Here is a 21,336-nt window from a genome sequence, read left to right on the forward strand (position 1 = left end):
CCTGCTTTTGATCTTTGTTTGAATAAACTTTGGTGGCCTTGGGAAACTTCTCTCATTCCCTGAATACCCATGATCATCCCTCTTGCCACTAGGACTTCACACTTGCTGGTCCCTCTGCCCAGAGCACTGTATGGACAGCGTGCCCGCCTCTCTCCACTCCAGATACCTGGCTTACCCCTCAGCATTGGCAGCACCCATGCAGGAAGTCCTCTTTCCCCCTCCCCCCAAGTTCCTGTGCTCCTACACATAGTCAGCCAGCACATAGTCAGGCCAAGCATGCATCACCTCAGCACCAAGTGTGATTTTACTCATCAATCTTCCCAGCACCCAGCTCAGGGTACAGTAGATGTTCAACACTCACTTGTTGAAAACACATATGAAACATTATATTTGACCAGATGCACAGCTGTGGCTGACACTGTGGGTTGGCTGGGTTGGCTTATTCAAATGCTCTTTTCTTCTCTTCTCTCTTCTCTTCTCTTCTCTTCTCTTCTCTTCTCTTCTCTTCTCTTCTCTTCTCTTCTCTTCTTTCTCTTCTCTTTTCTCTTCTCTTCTTTCTTTCTCTTCTTCCTTTTCTTTCTTTCCTTCTTTTGCTGTGATGCTGGAGCTGCAGTAGCCATGTTTTAACCATGAGAGAAAAGCCAACAAAATCAAAGAGACAACAGTACCGTGCCGCAGAACCAGAACCAGTGGCTACTTATCTCTGGATTTCTCCTCATTCAAGGAAAATGAATGCCCATTTAGTCCACTGTTAGATTTTTCTGTTATTTGTAGCTGGTAGAGTGCCTGATAAGATATGTCTCAGTGGCTGCCAGCAAGTGTGTAGGGAGGAGAGACTAGAGAGTCTACTCTTTGGCTTGTCAAAGAAAGAAGTTAACATTTTTTGAACATTTTTACATTCTAGGTTATGACACTAGTTGTTTCATATACATGACATTTAACCTCACAATCCATCCAAGTAGATTTATTCTATCATTACACAGATGAGGCAACAAAGGCCCAAGACCTGTGTGAATCCCCCCTGACACACAGCCGGTGGGGTGGAGCTGGTATGGTGGGGCACTGCTCTCTCTACTCTGTCCCACTGGGGCCCCAAGAGAAGGGTGGTGGGCTCTTAGCAGAGTTTGCCAAGTGTTACTGGGGTGAGGGCCGTGGGGGTTTGTCTTAAATCTAGATCTCCCCCAAACTGACTAGGATCCTTCTAGCTCAGCATCCTTTCTGTCTAGCAGCTATTCTAGCTTCGTAAAAGCCAACCATTGTAGTTAGAGCAGAAGTCGATCGCTTTGCGGGATAGCTGGTTCTGCATCACTAACCTTAAAACTGGCGCTGTCACTGTCAGACACATTCTGCAGAGAAACAAGTCCTTTGCCCACAGCTCAAGCATTTTGCTCAACATTGCTTGCGTCTCAGGGGTCCCCAGGTTAAGCAGTGACTGGGCAGGTGGTCCTCACTGCTTCCCTTTCTCTGGTCCCTTTGGCACTTTCTCTCTCTCTCCCTTTCACTAAGTGCCGAGTGTTATCGTGTTTTCTCAGTCTCCTCCATGGAGAGGAAAAAACCAAATTTATAAACATAAGCAACAGAGTGTTGACTATTTAATTTGTTCCCTCTTTCAGGTCCTCTAGCACAGGTTTCCATCCCTGGGAGCTGGATGTAGTGCTCCTGGTAAACACCCAGCCCAAGTCCAGACTGTCAGAAGCAATCCTTGTCTTTGGCTGGGGGTGGACAACAGTCTTCTTGGCTGGTCCTACTTTGAGGCCTTAGACATTGGGCCAGGCTCTGTGCCAGGCTTTGTGTTAACAGCAATATGACTTAAGTCTTATGAGTCCATTTTAGAGACATGAGAACTGAGGCTCTTACCTAAGGTCCATACATGGGAGAACTTAAAGCCAAGCTTCTTGGACCTCAGACCTGAACTATATAGTCTTTTTGGTAAGGGCACTTCTCACTTGGTCTTGCCGCCACCATCCCCCTACTACTCCTCCACACCATCACTCCCAGGGAGCCCAAAGCCCAAACCCCATTAAAAGACTTATGCCTTGAGGCTGAAAGCATTTTGATTTTTCCAGAGTGTCTGTTGAAATGCAAAAGTCCCAGGGAAGTGTAATCCCCTCAACCTTTATAATATCAAAGTAGGGAGAGTTTAATGGGCCAGCCCTGGGGGAGGTCACAAGTGAGGCCTGGGGGCATGGAGGAGGGGGACAGAATAAAAGTATTTAATTGGCCCAGGGCCCCTTTCCCCTGGGGTCTTAATGAGACCAAGGTTAGCTCTCTACCTGATTCCCAGGGGCCTTAAGGCTGGTCATTTTCAGCAAGCTGCTTGGCGTGGGCAATTATTCTGAGAGCACCTTCATCCCTGTCAGATACAGTTAATAAGGCTTCGTTAGGGAAGGGAGCTTGGAGTTCTCCATGGACAGGTGGCAGCAGGGCCACTTGCTCTCTCCTTGACTATGAAACCCAACTGCTGCAGCGCAGAGAGCCAGGTCCTTCCAAGGTAGGTCTCAGCATGTGTGAGGGGAGGGGTTCAACTCTACCAGCTGACCTAGCATTCTGGGTTGTTACGGCAACCTCTCCTTGAACCAATCTCAGATGATGTGGATGTTTCTGGAGGCAAGCTGATAACTCAATGGCTGACAGCATTGATTTAGGCTGGACCTAAAGACCTTCTAGGTTAAGGGACCATCGCATTTCTGGCTTTGTCACCTTGGGCTTCCAGAACTCAACCTTAAGAAACAATATTTGTGGGATCCCTGTGTGGCTCAGCGGTTGAGCGACTGGCTTCGGCTCAGGGCATGATCCTGGAGACCCGGGATCGAGTCCCACATCGGGCTCCCTGCATGGAGCCTGCTTCTCCCTCTGCCTGTGTCTCCTCTCTCTCTCTCTCTCTCTGTGTGTGTGTCTCTCATGAAGAAATAAATAAAATATTTTTTAAAAAAAGAATTAATATTTATATTTCTGCCTTGGCACGGAAGTCCCTTTGCTGACCAGCAGGCATAAAACTGCCCTTCCACACTCTGAGTCAGGGCCTAAAGGCAGGTGAAAAACAGCCCCCCCCCCCCAATTGGGGGAGCGATGTTTCTTGGATTCCCCTTTGCTGGCTCCCTTCCTCCTTGCTTTGGTACTGGATCCATGTTGACTGCTCCCTTTCCTTGCATATTTTCCAGGAAATAGGATGCAAGTTATCCTCATGAGGACTAAGCAATAGTTTATCCACATGCTGGGCATTGTGAGAAGCACTTTACACGCCTCATTTACCCTCTCACTACAGCCTCAGAACGTACAGGGGAGACCTTGTGTTGCAGGGTGGGGGGCACCGATGTTCAATGTTAGGGGAGAGTAAGTGGTTTGCCGGGGGTCAAGGAGCCAGGCTGTGGAAGGAACCTGGAATTGAGCCCAGGGTGTCTGACTGTCCGGGCTGGAACTGCCAGCACTGCCTCTCAGTGTGAGTCCTGTGAGCAGACCCACAGGGCAGCAAGTGGTATATTTACAGGGAGATGGATAAATGTAGCCTGGGGAAATACAAAGGTGACCCAGGTTAGAGGGGCCTTCCCTGTTGCTGCCATTGTGCCTTGCAGGCCCTGTGGAGAAAATGTGTAAGAGGCACCCCGCCCAGGATTTAATTATCTGGAATAAATATCAACTTGCCTCCTCCAAAGTTCAAATTTGGTTTAAAATAGCAACACAGTGATTTCCAGTCTTTTTAGATTTGTAATGCTCTGTTGCTTTTGCTTGTTTCTTGTTTCTTTCCTTCTTTCTTTCGATTTTGTAAAAAATCCCTTTTGTTAACAGACATTTATCTGTGATGTGAAATTTCATTAAAAAATGTTTGCAGGGGATCCCTGGGTGGCTCAGCGGTTTAGCGCCTGCCTTTGGCCCAGGGCACGATCCTGGAGACTCGGGATCAAGTCCCACGTCAGGCTCCCGGCTTCTCCCTCATCCTGTGTCTCTGCCTCTCTCTCTCTCTCTCTCTCTCTCTATGTCTATCATAAATAAATAAATAAATCTTAAAAAAAAATGTTTGCCTTACGGTGACTGGGTGGCTCAGTCAGTTAAGCATCTGACTCTTGATTTCAGCTCAGGTTGTGATCTCAGGGTTGTGAGATGGAGCCCTGCGTCAGGCTCTGTGCTTAGCGTGGAGTCTGCTTGAGATCCTCTCTCTCTGTCTCCCTCGGCCTGCTCACATGCTCTCTCTCTCAAATAAATAAATAGGGGTGCCTGGGTGGCTCAATCGGTTAAGTGTCTGCCTTTGGCTCAGGTCATGATCCCAGGGTCTTGGGATCGAGCCCCGTAATTGGGCTCCTTGCTCAGCAGAGAGCCTGCTTCTACCTCTCCCTCTCCCTCTGCTGCTCCCCCTGCTTGGGTTTTCTCTCTCTCTCTCTCTCTCTCTGTCAAATAAATAAATACAATCTTTTTTTTAATAAATAAAATCTTTAAAAAAATGAAATATATACATCTTTAAAAAAACTTTGCTTTGAAATCTTCAGTGAAACCCCTTAAGATAATGGGGAGACGCCTAAAGCTGCCGTTAACTAAACTAAGTGGACCAGGTTACTAGGTGTGTCCACCTTGTGAACATTCATCGAGTTGCACACTTAGGATCTGTGACTTCCATGGTTGTTTGTTATACTTCAGTAAAACATTCACTTAAAGTACAGAAAAATAAAAGAGCAAGGGCCCGCTCTGAACAATGTGCAAATGAGAATGAAGGTATGGGCATCTACGATCTCAGTTTTTTTGGTAGAGCTGATGCTGGAGCTCTGGGCCTCCTGTATAGCTCTCAGGGCCCCTCTAAGGCTTGCCTTACAGTCACACCTTTGTGAAGACTTTTCTCATGACAGCCTGCTGGGGCCCCATATCCCTGCCTTGTAGCTTTCAGGGGCTCGAAACAGAGTTTGTACAGAGTTAAGTATAAAGACCTCAGAGCACATGTGTACTTGCACACACGTGTGCAAAACAAAGAGGCTGGCCAGCAATTCTGAAAGCAGATAGATTGTTTTTATTTGGGGGGCAGCTATAGCACATAGCAGCTATGTGACCCTGGAGTTCCTCAACCTTTCTGAAACATAGTTTCCTCATTTGCAGAGTGGGGATGGTAATAGGGCCCATATCATAGAATTGCAGAAAGAAGAATTATGTAGGATAATTCACACAAAGGGCTTAGCTCAGGATCTGGTACACATAATCAACACTAACAATGCATGGAATCAGAATACCCAGGAATGGGGCTCAGGCATCCAGTTCTTAACAAGCTCTGTAGGTGAGGCTGACACACAGCCAAGCTTAGGATTACTCTTGGACCTGGCCTCTGCCCCCACCACTGCATGTGGGAGATCTAGAATGTTCATTCCCTTCTCTCCCTCTCTCACAGATTAAAGCAGAGGTCAGAGGGGCCTTCCCTTTGGAAAGGGTGCATGGATGCCAAAGGAACGTCATTCCTTCCTTCCTCCCACAAGCACTCACTGAATGTGTGCCAAACACTGTGTGGGGGAAGGACAGGCAGATGGTCAGGTGTGACTCTTGTCCGTGGGGGGCTAAATGCTCACAAAGGAAACTGCCTGATGACATGCACTGTGGTGAAGGAGCACAGAGTCCCTGGGCTCTGGTTCCAGGTTTGCCCCATTTGAGCTTCTCTGAGCTGTTGTTTTTACATCTGGAAAATGAGGGGGATGGACTGGATGATTTTTGAGGCCCTTCCATTCCCGAAATTCTGTGAATCCATAAGTGCATCCCTAAAAACACTGTATGATAAAACTCAATGCAAAGAAAATATCAACTTAATTAAAAATGGCCAAAGATCTGAATGGACACCTCAACAAGAAAGATACACAGATGGTAAATAAGCATACGAAAAGATGCTCCACATCTCAGATGATTACAAATTGCAAATTAAAACAACAGTAAGATACCACTGCACACCTATTAGATTGGCCAAAACCCAAAACACCAATGACACCAAATGCCGGCATTATGCAGAATGTGGAGCAAAAGGAGCCCTCATTTGAAGCTGATGGGAAGGCAAAAATGGTACTGCCGCTTTGGAAGACAGTTCAGCTGTTCCTTATAAAGAGAAACATCATCTTATCAGACAACCTAGCAATTGGTAGTCCTTGGCATTTGCCCAAATGAGTTGGAAAATTATGTCTACACAAAAGCCTGCATGAGAAATGCTTATAGCAGTTTTGTTCCGAAACTCAGAAGCAACCAAGATGCCCTTCCATAGGCAAATGGACAAATTGTGGTATATCTGGATAATGGAATATTATTCAGTGTTAAAAAGAACTGGGCTATCAAACCATGACATGGAAGAAATTTAAATGAATATTGCTAAGTGAAGGAAACCGATCTGGGAAGGCTATATACTGTATGAGTCCAACTATATGATATTCTAGAAAAGGCAAAATTATGAAGCCAGTTAAAGGATCAGTGGTTGCCAAGAGTTAGCAGGGAAGGAGAATGAATAAGGGTAACACTGGGAATTTTTTCGGACAGTGAAACTATTCTGGATAATACTGTTGGCAGATATATGTCATGTATTTGTCCAAATTTATAGGATATACAATGCCATGAGTACACCCTAAGGTAAACCATGGACTTTGAGTGATAAGGATGTGTCACTGTATGTTCATCCATGTAACAGGTTCCATTCTGGTAGGGGTGTTGTAATGGGGGAGACTGTTGGGGGTGTACAGAGAGTATAGTTGACCCTTGAATAACACAGTTTGAAACTACGTGGGTCCGCTTATACATAGATTTTTTTCAATAAATATAGTACAGTACTATAAATGGATCCTCTCTTCCCTATGATTTTCTTAATAATATTTTCTTTTCTGTAGCTTACTTTATTGTAAGAACACTGTATATAATACATATAACACATAAAGTAGGTGTTGACTACATTTTCGGTAAGGCTTCTGGTCAACAGCAGCCTATTAGTAAAGTTTTTGGAGAGTCCAAATTTATATGCAGATTTTCAACTGCATGGAGGTCAGTGTCCCTGACTCCCAAATTGTTCAAGGGTCAACTATAAGTGGGAAATATTTGTGCCTTCTGCTCAATATTGCTGTGAACCTAAACCATTCTAAAAAATAAAGTCTATAAAAAAATCAAAACCAAAAACAAATAAAATGCCAAATAGTGTATGGTTAAGGCTTTGGAGTTCAACTGTTTGAGTTTGAGGCCTGGCTCTACCTAACTAGCTGTGACCAATAGCAAATTAGCTCAACATTCTGTGCCTCGGTTTCCTCATCCTTAAGATGGGGATGATAATAGTGCCTGCTTCATGAGTTTTTGTACAGATTAAATGATTTAATAAATCTAAAGCACTTAGCACAGTGCTTGGCATTGGGTAAGTGCTCAATCAATATTAGCTGCTGTTAAAAGATAAGCGAACCTTTGAAAGAACTGATTCCAATTGATTGGTTGCCTTTTGACCATAGTAATCCTTTGGATTGTTTATCCCTTAGGATAAATAATCAGATGCCTCATGGGATGACTTCTCTTTGCTGTATGTTGGGGTAGAAGATCTTTTTAAGAGCCAGAGCTTCCAAGCCCATACATGTTCTGAGGCCCAGAGAGCATGCCTCTAGATGGGACTATGCCAATGAACCAGGCAGAAAAAGGAGTGATGTATCTATGTCTCATTGGCCTGAGTGACCTGGCAAATCCCCCTGTCCCCATTCTTTCCTTCACCAACCAAGCATTGTTGTGTTTCTGATGTTACTCTGGGAAAGAAAGCTCTGTGCTTGATTAAACTAAGATTGGTATTTAAGCTTAAAGTCATCTTACTATCTTTTGACTGTAGCAACTGGCCTTGAGCACCATGGGCCGTGAGGCATGAACTCATCAACCAGTGATGAACTTGGGACACTGTGTTGCATACTTAAAATGCATTTAATAGTTATTAGACATTTTCCCAAATAGTTCTAATGGCATTATTGTGTTTGGAAATTATGCATATATACACCAATACAAGTAGTTTGCATTTCGATTTAGGATTTTTTTTTTTTAAAGGAAATGTTCTTTTTGGCCGTAAGAATCTTAAATGATATATAGTGCTTATTGAAGTAATTAAGAATTGTAGGCACCACCGTTGACTTTGGCCAAAAAGGGTCACCTTACACATTGAGTAGGGAAAAGAAACTGTCTTTTTTCTCTGACAGGCAGAATTCTATATTTCCCCTGGATTTATTTTATTTCAATCCTACTTTGTGTGCTCATGGTCCTCTTTTGAAGAGCACCTGGCTACCTTCTTTTGAGTCTGGGCCTGTAGGCCTTGGCTCATCTCTGGATGACTCCCAGCCTGGGTCTATGGTTTGATGGCACTTGGCAGCATCTGCACATGGGCCAGAGGCAGGGAGCTCCCGCTACCCTTGGCAGAAGGTACGGCTGTGCAGGCTGGATGTGCCTGAGTGGCTGGCCCAAGGGTAGCATTGTGGACTCCGGCCCCCCATTGCTCTCAGAGGAGTCTGAGAACCAAGCCCCTGACCACGGAGGCACTTCACCCTGATGCTTTGGTAACAATGGGAGGAGGGGTGACAGATGATGATGCCCTCTTTCAGTGAGCTTCCTCTGTGAGACCATGATTACTAAGCACTGTGGCTTGGAAAAACCCTTTCTTCTTTGAGAGGCCCCATCCCAAATAAGAAACCTCCCAAAATCAGAAACTAAGGTTTTACACATGGACCTCAACACTTCTGTTCCTAGTACCTTGGCCAGTTTCCCAAATGGGTTTAGCAATCTCCATTGGAGGGTAACATTAACAGCACAGAACGATTGCATGGAATTTCTATTTCCAGAGTGAGTCTTCTATTGGTTCACTTTATTCTTTTGTCAAGCCAATAAGAAGGTAAGGAATTATCAACAAGTCCTGTGACACTGGGAAATGCCCTTATGAATACATACCCAACCATCCGCAGACAGTGGGTTAGGCACATCATATGTGGCCTCATTAGTCCTCATGGTGCCCCTACACAGTAGGAATTCCTACCTTCACTTTACCTAAGAGTATAACGAATCCCAGAGAAGAGACTAAGTCTTGGGGCTGGGATCTGAATCTTGCCCCTGCTGTGCATGTCACATGACATTTCTGGGTCTCAATTTCCTTACATGGAAAATAAGGGGCTTATTTTTTTTTAAAAATATTTATTCATGACAGACACAGAGAGAGAGAGAGAGAGGTAGAGACATAGGCAGAGGGAGAAGCAGGCTCCATGCAGGGAGCCTGACACGGGACTCGATCCCCGGTCTCCAGGATCATGCCCTGGGCAGGGGGCGGCACTAAACCGCTGGGCCACAGGAGCTGCCCTAAATAAGGGGCTTATAATATGGATGCTCTAAGGTTTTTTTTTTTTTTAAACTTTTTTTTTTTTAAATTATTTATTTATTTATGATAGTCACACAGAGAGAGAGAGGCAGAGACACAGGCAGAGGGAGAAGCAGGCTCCATGCACCGGGAGCCCGATGTGGGATTCAATCCCGGGTCTCCAGGATCGCGCCCTGGGCCAAGGGCAAGCGCCAAACCGCTGCGCCACCCAGGGATCCCTGTAAGGTTAATTTTACTTCAAACTCCATGATTCTATGAATATTATCCTCTGCCATAAAAAAATGGAATTGAAGTATAGAAATGATCTTCACCTACTGCCACATAAAAAGCTAGAGGGGTAAGTGAGTCCTCCTCCAAACCAGATCTCTGGGTTCCCTTCTTCTTGCTCTAGCGATGAACAGTTGGAGTGGCTCCTGGTATTAGGGAATTGAGATCGATGTGTTGCATATCCAGTTGGCTTCAGTGCCCTTGTCTGTTTAGCTTCTGGGCAGTCTTCATTGCTGCCAGTACCTTGTCTCTTTTAAAAAGTTCTGGCCTCTCCTCCCAGGCAGGCAGCAGCCTGAGACTCTGACCCAGGCTAGGTTCCAGGAGCCAAGGCTGGACACCTTATCAGGGGCGATCCAAACTCTAACATTCAAGAGCTCCCTTCCTGGGGTGCCTGGTGGCTCAATCAGTGGAACATGTGACTCTTGATCTCAGGGTCATGAATTTGAGCCCCATGTTGGGTGTGGAGCCTACTTAATACAAAATAAAATATATTATAAAAAAAAAAGAGCTCCCTTCCTGAGCCCTTACTTATTTTAAGCACTGTTCCAAGAGCTTTCCAGGAAGTAACTCTTTATATATTAATATATAAATATATGTATATCTTTATAATACCTCTATGAATTGGGTATTATTACACTCACCTCATTTTAATATTAATGAAATTGAACACAGAGAGGTTAGGTAACTTGCCCAAGGCCACAACAGCTAGTATGCATCAAAGACAGGAACAGGGATAGTCTGGTTCTGGAGCTCACTATGCTATATTGCCTTGCACGATGCACTAGCCTTAAAAGACCAGGTTAGCTACCTGAAAACCACACCTATGGCCATGGATGACAACCTGAGACACCAAGACAGTGAACAAGTCTGAGAGCATTAGGGCTAGGCAGTGGAGTCTGAAGAGATACCCTGGAGCACTAACTCTTTGAACTAAGTGTCCAGGAAGGAGACTTTTTTTAAAGTGGCTCCACACCCACCGAGGAGCCTAACACAGGGCTTGAACTCACAACCCTGAGATTAAGACCTGAGTTGAAATCAAGAGTCAGATGCTTAACCAACTGAGCCACCCAGGTGCCCCTCCAGAAAGGGTTTTTTTTTTTTTTTTCCAGAAAGGCTTTAAAAAATTTATTTATTTATTCATGAGAGAGAGAGAGAGAGAGAGAGAGAGAGAGGCAGAGATACAGGCAGAGGGAGAAGCAGGCTCCACGCAGTGAGCCTGAAGTGGGACTCAATCCCGGGTCTCTAGGATCAGGCCCTGGGCTGAAGGCGGTGCTAAACCACTGAGCCACTAGGGCTGCCCCAGAAAGGCTTTTTAAAGTACATTTCCCCCTAAGTTCGTGAGTGGGATAAGCCTGGGGCACCAACCTGATTTGGATTAGAGTTTCTGACAAATTGAGGAAGGTTGATTCTGATGGTTTCTCTATCTGTCTCATAACACCCCTTAATTCTCCTTTGCACACGTGCATTCATGTAGTTAATTAGCTAATGATTCATTCACCAAAGAACTGGGCCAATCTTGTTCATAACTGTATTGCTATAGCCCTGCACGTACAGATAATCCAGTATTTGTTGAATGAATGAATGAATGAATGAATGAGTGAATGAATGAATGAATGAATAAGTGAAAGTCCGGCCCTGTGGTCTGAAGTGTCCTTTCAGCCAGAGCTCTTGGGGAAGGCTTTTGGAGGGGAGGGTGCAAAAACAACAAGCTGGCATTTAAGGAAGTATTTGAAAGGAAAGGCAGGCTTTAAAAAAGAGGAAGGAGAGGATTAGGGAGGTGTATTTAAGAGATAGAGAAACACTGGTGGAGGCGAGGGTAGGGAAATGTGGGCATAAAACCTGAAAGGGAGCCTGTGAGCCTGGCCAGGGCTACCAAAGGAGCCCTTGTCCAGAAGCCTCCCTCTGTGGGACTGGACGCGTGGCCTCCCTCGAGCCTTGTCCTGAGGCCAGCCCAGAGATTTCTCCTGCTACAGAAGTGAGTTCTAATCGTAACTTTCTTCTCCTCAACCGCCCAAGGACACCAGATTCCCCCTAGGTTCCTGACGTGGTAAACTTTTTTGGTCCCTGGGTGAGTTTCCTTGAGTCTGGCCTGGGGACTCCCCCAGCCCAGGTACCAGAGCTGCCAGAGGGGCTCTCTGGAAAGCACAATCGGGCCAATTGAGGGCAGCAGCTTGCTTAGAAAAGCAGGCACCAAAACCTGGTCTGGATTTCCTTGGAGCAGGAAGAGCTTTCCTAGAAGTGAAAATCCCAACCCTCCCCCACTGACCGGGCCCACACAACAGCCCAGTCATTGGGCCCCCTTGGCTCCTTCCCACACCTCTCTCTACCACACCACCAAATTGTTGAGTGTAAGAGGAAACACCACCTCCCGCAGAAAACCTAGGGGACTTTTTTTTCCCCTTTAATAAACATTTGCTGAAATAACTTTTTATTGGTGGTTGTTTTAAAACACATAGCATGAAAAGCGTCCTGAGAATTATTCCCATCATAACTTTTGTCTGGCTAGATCTGTGTCATCAATGGGGGGCCTCCATTTCCTCGCCTATAAAATATGGTCCCTTTCTCATGTAATATCCTACCAGCGTACACTGCACCAGGAGTGACTGGTCATTGCATTCTGCTCAGCACCTGTTCAGTGAATTTTCTTTAAGTGCCAAGGGCCTAGACTGCTTTCAGCATTATTGGAGATACAAAAGAAGTTATGTGTTATTTCTTATCCCCTGCTCTTCATTTATTGGAATGCCAAGTGTAAACTCAGTACATGATAGGTGCTATTGAAGTTAAAAATGTAAGTTGTTGGGCACCTGGGTGGCTCAGTAGTTGAGCATCTGCCTTCTGCTCAGATCATGATCCTGGGGTCCTGGGATTGAGTCCTGCATCAGGCTTCTTGTAGGCAACCTGCTTCTCCCTCTGCCTGTGTCTCTGCTTCTCTCTCTCTCTGTCTCTCATGAATAAATAAATAAAATCTTTTTAAAAAATGTAAGATGTTGGGCAGCCCGGGTGGCTCTGCGGTTTAGTGCCACCTTCAGCCCAGGGCCGGATCTTGGAGACCCAGGATCGAGTCCCACGTCGGGCTCCCTGCATGGAGCCTGCTTCTCCCTCTGCCTGTGTCTCTGCCTCTCTCTCTCCCTCTCTGTGTGTCTGTCATGAATAAATAAATAAAATCTTAAAAAAAAAAGTAAGATGCTGTCACTACCTGTGAGGGAACTTCAAGCTCACTGGAATGACCATACATGTATGAAATAGAATCATTTGAAATAGTGTATGATTTTGTTTTTTTAAGGAGATAGAAGTTTATTGAATACACTGGAGGGAGTGATGCGCAGGATAGTAGAGGAGAGGCTGTCTGCAAAAATAGCATATGATTAATGTTAGATGGACAGGGAAGTGCTACTTAAGTTTAGAAGACGGAGAGATCACTGTGAGTCTGATAGATCTAAGAAGACTCCATAGAAGCAGGGCTTGGGTTGGCTAAAGTGTGATGTTGATGGTGGTGGTGGTGCTGCTGCTGAATATAGCCACAGTTATTGAACTCCCAGCATGTGGCAGCTATTGATATGGTGCTTAATAAGTATCTCATTTAAGCTTCCCACCAACCCACTAATGTAGGTACCATCATTACCCCATTTAACAGATGGGGGAACTGCAGTCCACATGTTTTATTGAGGAATCTGACCAAACTATAGTAACACCTTCTGGGAGCAAAGGAGGCAGGGATTAAGAAGGAAGGAAAGAATGGAGAAGGGTCTTCAATCCCTCTAGAAGCAGTATTAATATGGATTCTAGGTGGAAACAACTTTGTAGCATAATGACTACATTTGCAGACTAAAATCCCTCTTTTAAAAATGGCTTGAGGCTTTTTGAATATGCATCCCTACGGTAATAATGTACCTTTCAGATCTGAACAAATGCAACCGACTCATCTTCAATCTGATGTCTCTGTGATATTTGACCATACTGACAACACACTTTGGTTTCCCTGGCAGTGGAAAGCCTATACCACTCCTGTTGTTGAGGGAGGGAAGATTTGAGGAACCTTGAGGTTTTATGATCCTTCCTTTCTTCTCTCTTCTGCGGCTCCCTTTGTCTGCTAACTTCTTTGCTTCCTCTTATTTCTCCAGTTTGTTCATTATTAGCATCTCCTAAGACTGAGTCATAGACCAGCTTCTGTTTACTCATTCATTAACTCAGAATTTGTTAATCACCTGTTATTTGAAATTTCAGATTTCTAAAAATCATCTTTGATCTGAAGGCGCTTGGTGATTCTATCTAACAATCCTGTTGTTAATCTCAGGGAGCACCAGTATATGAATGCCTTACACAACACCACCCCCAACATGGATCTTTCATCTTTCTCCCCGGGTGTTTTCAGAACAATTTTGAGATATAATATTCTGAGTGCAGCATGTATCACATTTTCCTTAAAGCACTCAGGTCCTTATTTTCCCCATTTTTGTGAACATCATTCATCTTCCTGGGCCTCTAGTCTGTCATCCTTTCTAGGCAGGGATGATACCTTCTTTTTGCTTTGCCTTCTCAAACAGAATGGCAAATGGTGTGTGGTTCATAGCAAACATTCAAACAAGGTTGTCTGACTAAATTATTTAAATGACTAACTGAACCCTGAGCTGTAAAAAGACAGCTCGGTGCAGTTCTGTATTTAGTCTCGGATGGTTGAGTGGCATTTGATGGATGAGGCAGGAATAGTAAGCAGATAAAATTCCCCAGTGTCAGTTCAGCTGTCCTTTATAAGCTTGACTTTGGGGCCATTTTATTCATGTATTCTTCAGCTTTTTTTTTTTTTTTTTTTTGGTGGCAAGTGTCAGAAAATCCAACTTAAAGTATCTTAGCAAGCAAGAGAAAGGAGATGTATTGATTCCATCACTGTGAAGTCCAAAGACTTAATTCAACATAGTCTCATGGCATGTTAGGTTCAGGGACTCATGATGATCTCACAGCTGTTTCTCTTTTTGTATGTGTTGGCTCTCTTTTCTGTGTGTTGATTCTGTGCTCAGTCAGATTCTTGTCACATGACAGGAAAGATAGCCACCAATGGCCACCAACTACATTCTCACACTGGTGTTTTCAAGGAGAGGAGTGCCCCTCTTCCTTAACATTCACATATCAAATCTCAGGGAAGACTCAGATTGGCTCTGTTTGGGTCACGCGCCCATCCCTGAATCAATCACCACAGCTTTGAAAATGGACTACTCTAATTGGGCAGCTCTGGTCACATACCCATATTTGGTAGAGGTGGTGAAGGGGCACCAGGATTGAGACTCCTCCAGGGCCACAGAGAGAAGGAGAGAAGTGGTTCTTCAAAAAAAAGGAATGCTGAAGAGAACAACATACACCCACTACACTTCTCTCCCTAATTCCACCTGGCCCAGAATTTTAACCGGAGAATTTACCGTCTCTTCACCCTCCAAAGACTTATTGTGTTAGATTAAGGAGAAAGTGCTGGGCTTTCCCCAGAAATGTCTACATTTCTATGGGTGCCAATTTATTATTAAACTTTTAGACATGGGAGTCTGGATGGCTCAGTAGGTTAAGCACCTGACTTTGGCTCAGGTCATGATTTCAGGATTCTGGGATCAAGCCCCATATCAGGAGTCTGCTTGTTCCTCTGCCCCTGCCCTCTCATGCTTGCACACACACACACACTCTCTCTCTCTCAAGTAAATAAGATCTTTTTTTAAAAAAAATTGTTTAGACATACCTGTTGTTTTATAAAATTCTCATTGATTATTGGAAGAAAAGCCTTCTCATTCTCAACTCACAAATTTTCTTCTCCAATACTTCAGCCTTGGAAAAAATATAACATATATATTTAATATATATCATATATGATAATATATTTCAATAATATATAATATATAAATGTATATTTTATATGTTATATATATTTAAATATATCACATATATGTATCTTTTAAAACTTTAAATCAAACCACTCCTCAAAATCACTACCATGGAATTTCTTCTCTCACCCTAGGAAAGAGTGTGGGAGGCTTATTTCTCCTGGTAGGTGTTTGCTTGAGCAAGGGAAGGGCAGGAGGAAGAAACCATCATGAACAGGTCTCTGTAATTTGCAATATTTAACAGCTAGTTTCAACTTCTTGTTTGATTTCATAATACCATCCTGCCCTTCAGCATAGAATTCTTTATGGCATTTTCTTTAAAATTAGCAAATTAAAAAAAATACCCATTTTTGAAAAATTTGTGATAACTCCATGAATGACCAGGGACACAGAAAAATTAATGCTGAAATTGGCTTTGTGTGTACCAGGAACTGCAAAATCAAATGCCCCCAGGGGCCCAGCAGGTCCTGTAAATGACCTGGCAGGCTGGGTGGAGACAGTGTCAAGCTGGGCTGTTTAAGTCCCATCTCAAGGAGGCGGCTTCTAGTGGGCTGCAACCCACCGCTGCCATTCAGGAGTACATTCTGTGGTGGATATTAATTATTCACTCCTACATGATTTCTTTCTCCTCCATGGTACCTGGGATGACTGAGCTTCCTTATCTCTTTGAGATTAAAAAATGGTCATGTGACTTGCTTTGGCCAACATAAGCTAGAGCGACATGTTTCACTCCAGGAGGAAACCTTTAACTGCTGGTGCCTGGTCCTCTCCACCTCTCTCTCTTTCCCTGCCACTGTGGCCATGGATAACACCTGTTGATACGATGGGGCAATACTGAGCCATCACCGTAGGACTTCTGCCCTGGACAATTACCTGAATCCACAGATGTCTCAGGTAGGTAAAAAATAAGCCTTTTTTTGTGTTGAGCAGCTGAATTTTGGAGGATGTTTGTTAATATGGCATAACCTATTTCATCCTATTAAATGTTTCCTGACTCATCTTTCTTGACAGAAGTTAGAGATCTAGAGTTTTGTGTGAAATCTTTGGTACGTTAAAAAAAAAAAAAAAAAAAAAAGTAAGGTTGAGTCAGCAAAGCCAAATTCAACCTGCCAGTTTGTAATTTTTGGCCTACACGGTTTGAATGGAACAACTGATGAATGTTTTTTCTATGGTGCAGCAATCTTGTCGGGACTCCTACAGTGCTTATCATCTGTGTCACATAATCAGTTCTTCGTTACTCTCAGCCTTGCTGTTTGTTGGTGTTCAAGACCTTATTCCTAACTAGATAGGAGGTGGGGACAAATGAGGAATCACATCTTAAACCTTGTGTACCTCACAGGCACATGACTAGTTGCTTGGTTGATTTCTCAGAACTTCCTTCTTTAATGTTGGAGAAACAGTTCTAGCCATTTCACTTTTTTCCTGTCTGCAAAGAGCTTTGGAGTCACTAATGTCCATTAAACTTTCAAAGGCAATTGTCCAAATAAGTCAGAGATGCAAAACTCAATGTGTTAATCAGGACTTTTCTAGTTGCACTACAGATCTTGCTTGACTTCCAGTGGGGTTACATCCCAATAAACCCGTCATGAGTTGAAAATATCAAAAGTTGAAAATGCATTTAATACACCTAACCTACTGAACAGCATAGCTTAGCCTAGCCTTAAACTTGCTCAAACACTTACATTAGACTACAGTTGGGCAAAGTTACCTAACACAAAACCTATTTAATAATAAAGTGTTGAGGGTACCTGGGTGGCTCAGTCAGTTAAGAGGCTGCCTTCGGCTAAGGTCATGATCTCAGGGTCCTGGGATCGAGCCCCACATCAGGTTCCCTGCTCAGCAGGGAGTCCGGTTCTGCTTCTCCCTCTGCCCCCTGCTCACATTCTCTCTCAAACCAGTCAATCAATAAATAAAATCTTAAAAATAGTAAAGTTTTGGATGGCTCATGTAATTTGTTGAGTACTGTACTGAGAATGAAAAACAGAATGGTTGTATGGGTACAGAATAGTTGTCAGTGTATTGGTTGTTTACCCTGGTGATCAAGTGGCTGACTGGGATCTGTGACTGTCAATGCCCAGAGTCACGAGAGAGTATGGTGAGCATATCACTAGCCCTGGAAAAGATCAAAACTCAGACTCTAGTTTCTAATGAATGCGTGTGGATTTTCTACCATCATAACACTGAAAAATCATAAGTCAAACCATCATAAGTTAAGGACTGTCGTAATAGGAAATCTAAATTCAAACTGCCTTAGTTAGGTTGGATATAATTTACTGATTCCTTCAGCTAAAAATTCCAGAGGGAATGATGACGTCAGGCACGGCTGGCAATGCCATCTGAGCTTGATGTGTCTCACTCTCTCTTGCTTGGCTATCCTCTACTCTTCTTTGCATTAGCTTCACTCTCAGTAGTGCACCTCTGGCAGTTTCAAGTCAAGCTTCTGGCAGCTTCTCTTCCCAGCAGATCCTCAACATTCCTAGCCTCATCAGACCCACTTAGGATATGTGATAATCTCTCAGTTTGGCCATTGGCCAGGGTTTATTAATCAGGCCTTTTGTAGTTGCCAGTGATAGGAAAGCTACATTTAAACTGTCTTAGGCTGGGTCTCTTGCCTGTCCCTAAGAGCCAGTGGTAGGTCAGCTCCATCCAGCAGGGTTGGAAGAAGTAGGCCAATATCTCCATAAACAAGTTGGTGTATGGCCTCTCCCTCCAGCTACTTCTAGAGGCAATGACTAGGTAGAGATCTGGGAGGGGGCAATGTGGCTGGAAGGGAGAGCTTGAAGCTGTGTTTACATGGCATTTCATATACAGCTGAAAAACATCTGTATGAAATAATGGAGAAGACCTAATGGATAGGACAGGGAGGTGGAGGGGGCTAAAGATCGCCAAGTTACTCCTGGGTGCCACCCCTGTAGCGTATTTAATTCGTGGGGGAAGCAAAGGCCCAGCAGGACTGCCGGTGGCCCAGCTATGTCCAAAGCAGGCCCTGGAGAGGACTTGCTCTAACCACACACACTAATTATTAGCCCCCACACATAGATCAGTTTAGTTTTTTCAAAGCCCCAGACGAAGACGCATAAAGTAACGTTGCCCCTGTTCAATGTTTTCTTCCATATAAACGTCCAGACCTCATTTTCGTAGGGAAACATCATAAGGCAGTTTCATAGTACCCACTTTGATCTCTGTGCTGTAGTAAAGGTGTAGTTGGCCTTTCTGGGGCTCAGCGTCATGTTCTTCCACAAGACTATCGGATTTCTACTCATTTTCCACTGTATATTCTTTCAGGACTTTACTTTGTTTTTACTTGCTAACTTCAATGTTTTGAGGGAGACTGCTGATGGTGAAGGTGAGAAGGGTCAGTCAGTGTCATGGGTGCTCGATCCTGCCCCCACGTTCCCCAGCGAGACCAGTCCTCTCATCCAGAAAGCTTCCACCGCCCGCACTGGGAAATAAGCAGAATAAAACCTGACTGTACTCACACCGAAGAGACAGGCTCATTCCGTTTTGCTCATCTGCTCCCATCTGTCTCAAGTCTTGTTGTTTCTTTCACTCTGAGCATCTGTGCTCCAAGAAGGCATGAACTTTTTCTTTCACTTCCTTTCTTCTCTGGGTGATGACCTGACATCACTCTGGGAAGGAGGCTGAAGGTTACCGAATATAAACACTGTCACTCACTCCCATCTGGCTTAGGCAGAAAGGTAGGCTGGGCATGCCGGGGGCTTGGAGGTAGGCAATGCCAACCGTGGTGCCAAGGCCTTGGGAGCCGCGTGTATGCAGGAGGGCTCGGTGTCTCGGTGCCTTTACGTCCTGGAGGGCGCATTTCCTCTGGAGTCGCCATTAACCATCGACCACTCGAGGAGGATGAAAGGTGGGAGTGGGTTGGCCGCGGAAGCCCTAATGGGGGCAGAAGGCCCCCGGGTGGGCCGAGGGCTGGGTCTGCTCGGGGCAGTGTCCCGAGCCGAAGGGAGCCCGCAGGGGCCGGACGGGAAGCCCAGGGGTCAGCCTGCGGCGTCCCAGGGAGCGCAGCGGGGTCGGCCGCAGGCCCGGAGGAGGGCAGCCCGCTGCGGGCAGCCCCGGGGCTGAAGGGCGCCCGCGCCGCCAGGTGGGCTAAGGTGGGGGTGATCCCTCCGCCCACCCGGCCTTCGCCCCGGCTCGCCACGTCCTCCCCTCACTCGCCCTCGGTCCTGCCACGTCCGAGGAGGGGAACGTGCCGGAATGCCCTCGGGCGGGGGGCGAGCGCTGGGGCGGCCGAGGGCCCGGCGAGGCTGGGATGCTGCGGGGCCCGTCCCGCCGCGCCTTCCGCTGCCTCTCCCGGGCGCCGGCGGCCGCGTCTCGCTGGGAGCCCCGCGCGGGGATGCTCTTACATAACCGCCGCCGCGTCCCGCTTCCCCGGGGGTGGGCGCCCGGGGCGGCGCGCGGGGCGGCGGGCGGCGGGCGGAGGGCGCCCGGGGCGGCGGGGGAGGTGAAGGTCAGCGGGTGTGAGCTCCGGATCCACACCCCCTCCTCCCTGTCCCCTCCTTCCCTTCCTCTCCGTCCCCCTCTGACGTCTGGAGCTGGCAGCTCGGCGGGTTCCGCATTCCCGACCCCTCCCCGCCGCCCAGGGGCCGCTATATAGCCGGGGCTGATGCAACCCGTCCCGCCGCCCGCCACAGCCTGCGGGAGGGACGCTCGGCGGCCGCGACGGGGGGCGCTGGCGGCGGCGGACGCTGCAGCGGCGGCGGGGCTGGCGCCGCGGCGGCTCCCGGGCCGGGACGGGCCTGGGCACCGGGCGGAGCTCGGCGGCCGGGCGGCAGCGGCGCTGCGTGGGCACGGCGCCTGCAGCCGGGCCCCGGCCCCGGGGGCGCCGCCTCCGCCCGCGGCTTGTGCACGGTGGGTGCGAGGGCGCGCGCCGGGGGGCGCCGGGCCGGGCCGGGCGGGGCGGGGCGGGGCGGGCCGCGCGGGGCGGGAGCGGCGGGAGGGGCGGGAGGGGCGCGCCGGCCGCGGGCACCTGGGGACCGAGGCTCCCGCAGCCGCCGGGGCCCGCGAGCTCCGTCCCGGCGGGGGGCGCTGCAGCACGGGCCTCTCCCGCCGGGCGCCGCGCCGGGGAGCCGCTGGCTGCCCTTTGGTTCCCGCCCTGGGACGGGAGGCTCCGTCCGCTCCGCGGGCACCCGGGGCGCTCCCTCCGCCTCCCCCCCGCGCTCTCCTCCCCCGTCCGTTTGCAGGGAGGTGCTCCCTTCGGGCGGCCGGGAACACGGGTGAGTGGGGGAGCAAACCGCCCGGGGTGGGGGTGGGGGTGGGGGTGGGGGTGGGGGTGGGGGGAGACGGGCGGTGGGACGTGGGGTGGAGGCCGAAAGGCCAGGGAGGTGCAGGGTGCCGGCGGTGGAGGGGTGACAGGGACCTGCTGGCAAGTCGTGCCGGCCCCCACCCCCCTCGCTGGGAGGAAGCGCTGCTCTTACAGGACCTGGAGAAGCGCTGGGGCTCTCGGTCCAATGAAGAGGGCTCCTCTCAGGGCCATTGCTCTGGGGTTCCGGGCAGGGAGCGGGCCTGGGGGCGGCCCGGGGGCCCCTGTGGGCTCCCCCTGGCTCCCAAGCCAGGTTACATAAGGAAGGAAGCCTGCTCCCCTAGGTAACCTGCCCCTCCTCTGCTGCCCAGCCCAGTTTAGAAGACTGTCTTCTGCCCCGCCCCTCAAAGGAGCTAGAGGGAATGGGCCATAGGGCCTGGATCCCTAGACCCTGGGGTGGCCGACCCAGGCTTTGCCTGGGTCAGTGGGAGGAGCTGGGGAGATGGGAGGTCTTGGCTCTCCTGGAGGGATGGATGGGCCATCCTCGTAGCTGGAGAGGCTGGTGGAAGAGGAACTCAACTGACCGCTTGATTCAGCTCCAGTTGCAACGTTGCCTGACCCTTGCTCAG

The 21,336-nt window shown here is 47.4% G+C and overlaps 1 protein-coding gene and 1 long non-coding RNA gene across 8 annotated transcripts in view; one reads left to right on the plus strand and one right to left on the minus strand.

Annotated features, from left to right (window-relative positions):
- The window catches only part of LOC112658083 (uncharacterized), a 28,832-nt gene extending 9,766 nt beyond the window's left edge, over positions 1 to 19,066 (minus strand). The window contains exons 1-2 of the long non-coding RNA XR_003135489.3: positions 18,927 to 19,066; positions 15,306 to 15,391 (exon numbers count right to left, since the gene is read on the minus strand). This is a non-coding gene — a long non-coding RNA (uncharacterized LOC112658083). The remainder of the gene's footprint in view (positions 1 to 15,305; positions 15,392 to 18,926) is intronic.
- The window catches only part of JDP2 (Jun dimerization protein 2), a 42,529-nt gene continuing 40,199 nt past the window's right edge, over positions 19,007 to 21,336 (plus strand). For 4 of the 7 annotated variants that reach the window (XR_007412721.1, XR_004818168.2, XR_004818169.2 and 1 more), the window contains exon 1: positions 19,158 to 19,315. Coding sequence is in view for 1 of the 7 variants with exons in the window: in XM_025444302.3 (XP_025300087.1) it covers positions 19,219 to 19,315 (97 nt within the window). In the remaining 6 variants the exon portion in view is untranslated. The other 3 variants (XM_025444307.3, XM_025444304.3, XM_025444306.3) reach the window with 3 other exon arrangements.

Source organism: Canis lupus, chromosome 8 (assembly GCF_003254725.2).
Source record: "Canis lupus dingo isolate Sandy chromosome 8, ASM325472v2, whole genome shotgun sequence".
NCBI classification, from domain to species: Eukaryota; Metazoa; Chordata; class Mammalia; order Carnivora; family Canidae; genus Canis; species Canis lupus.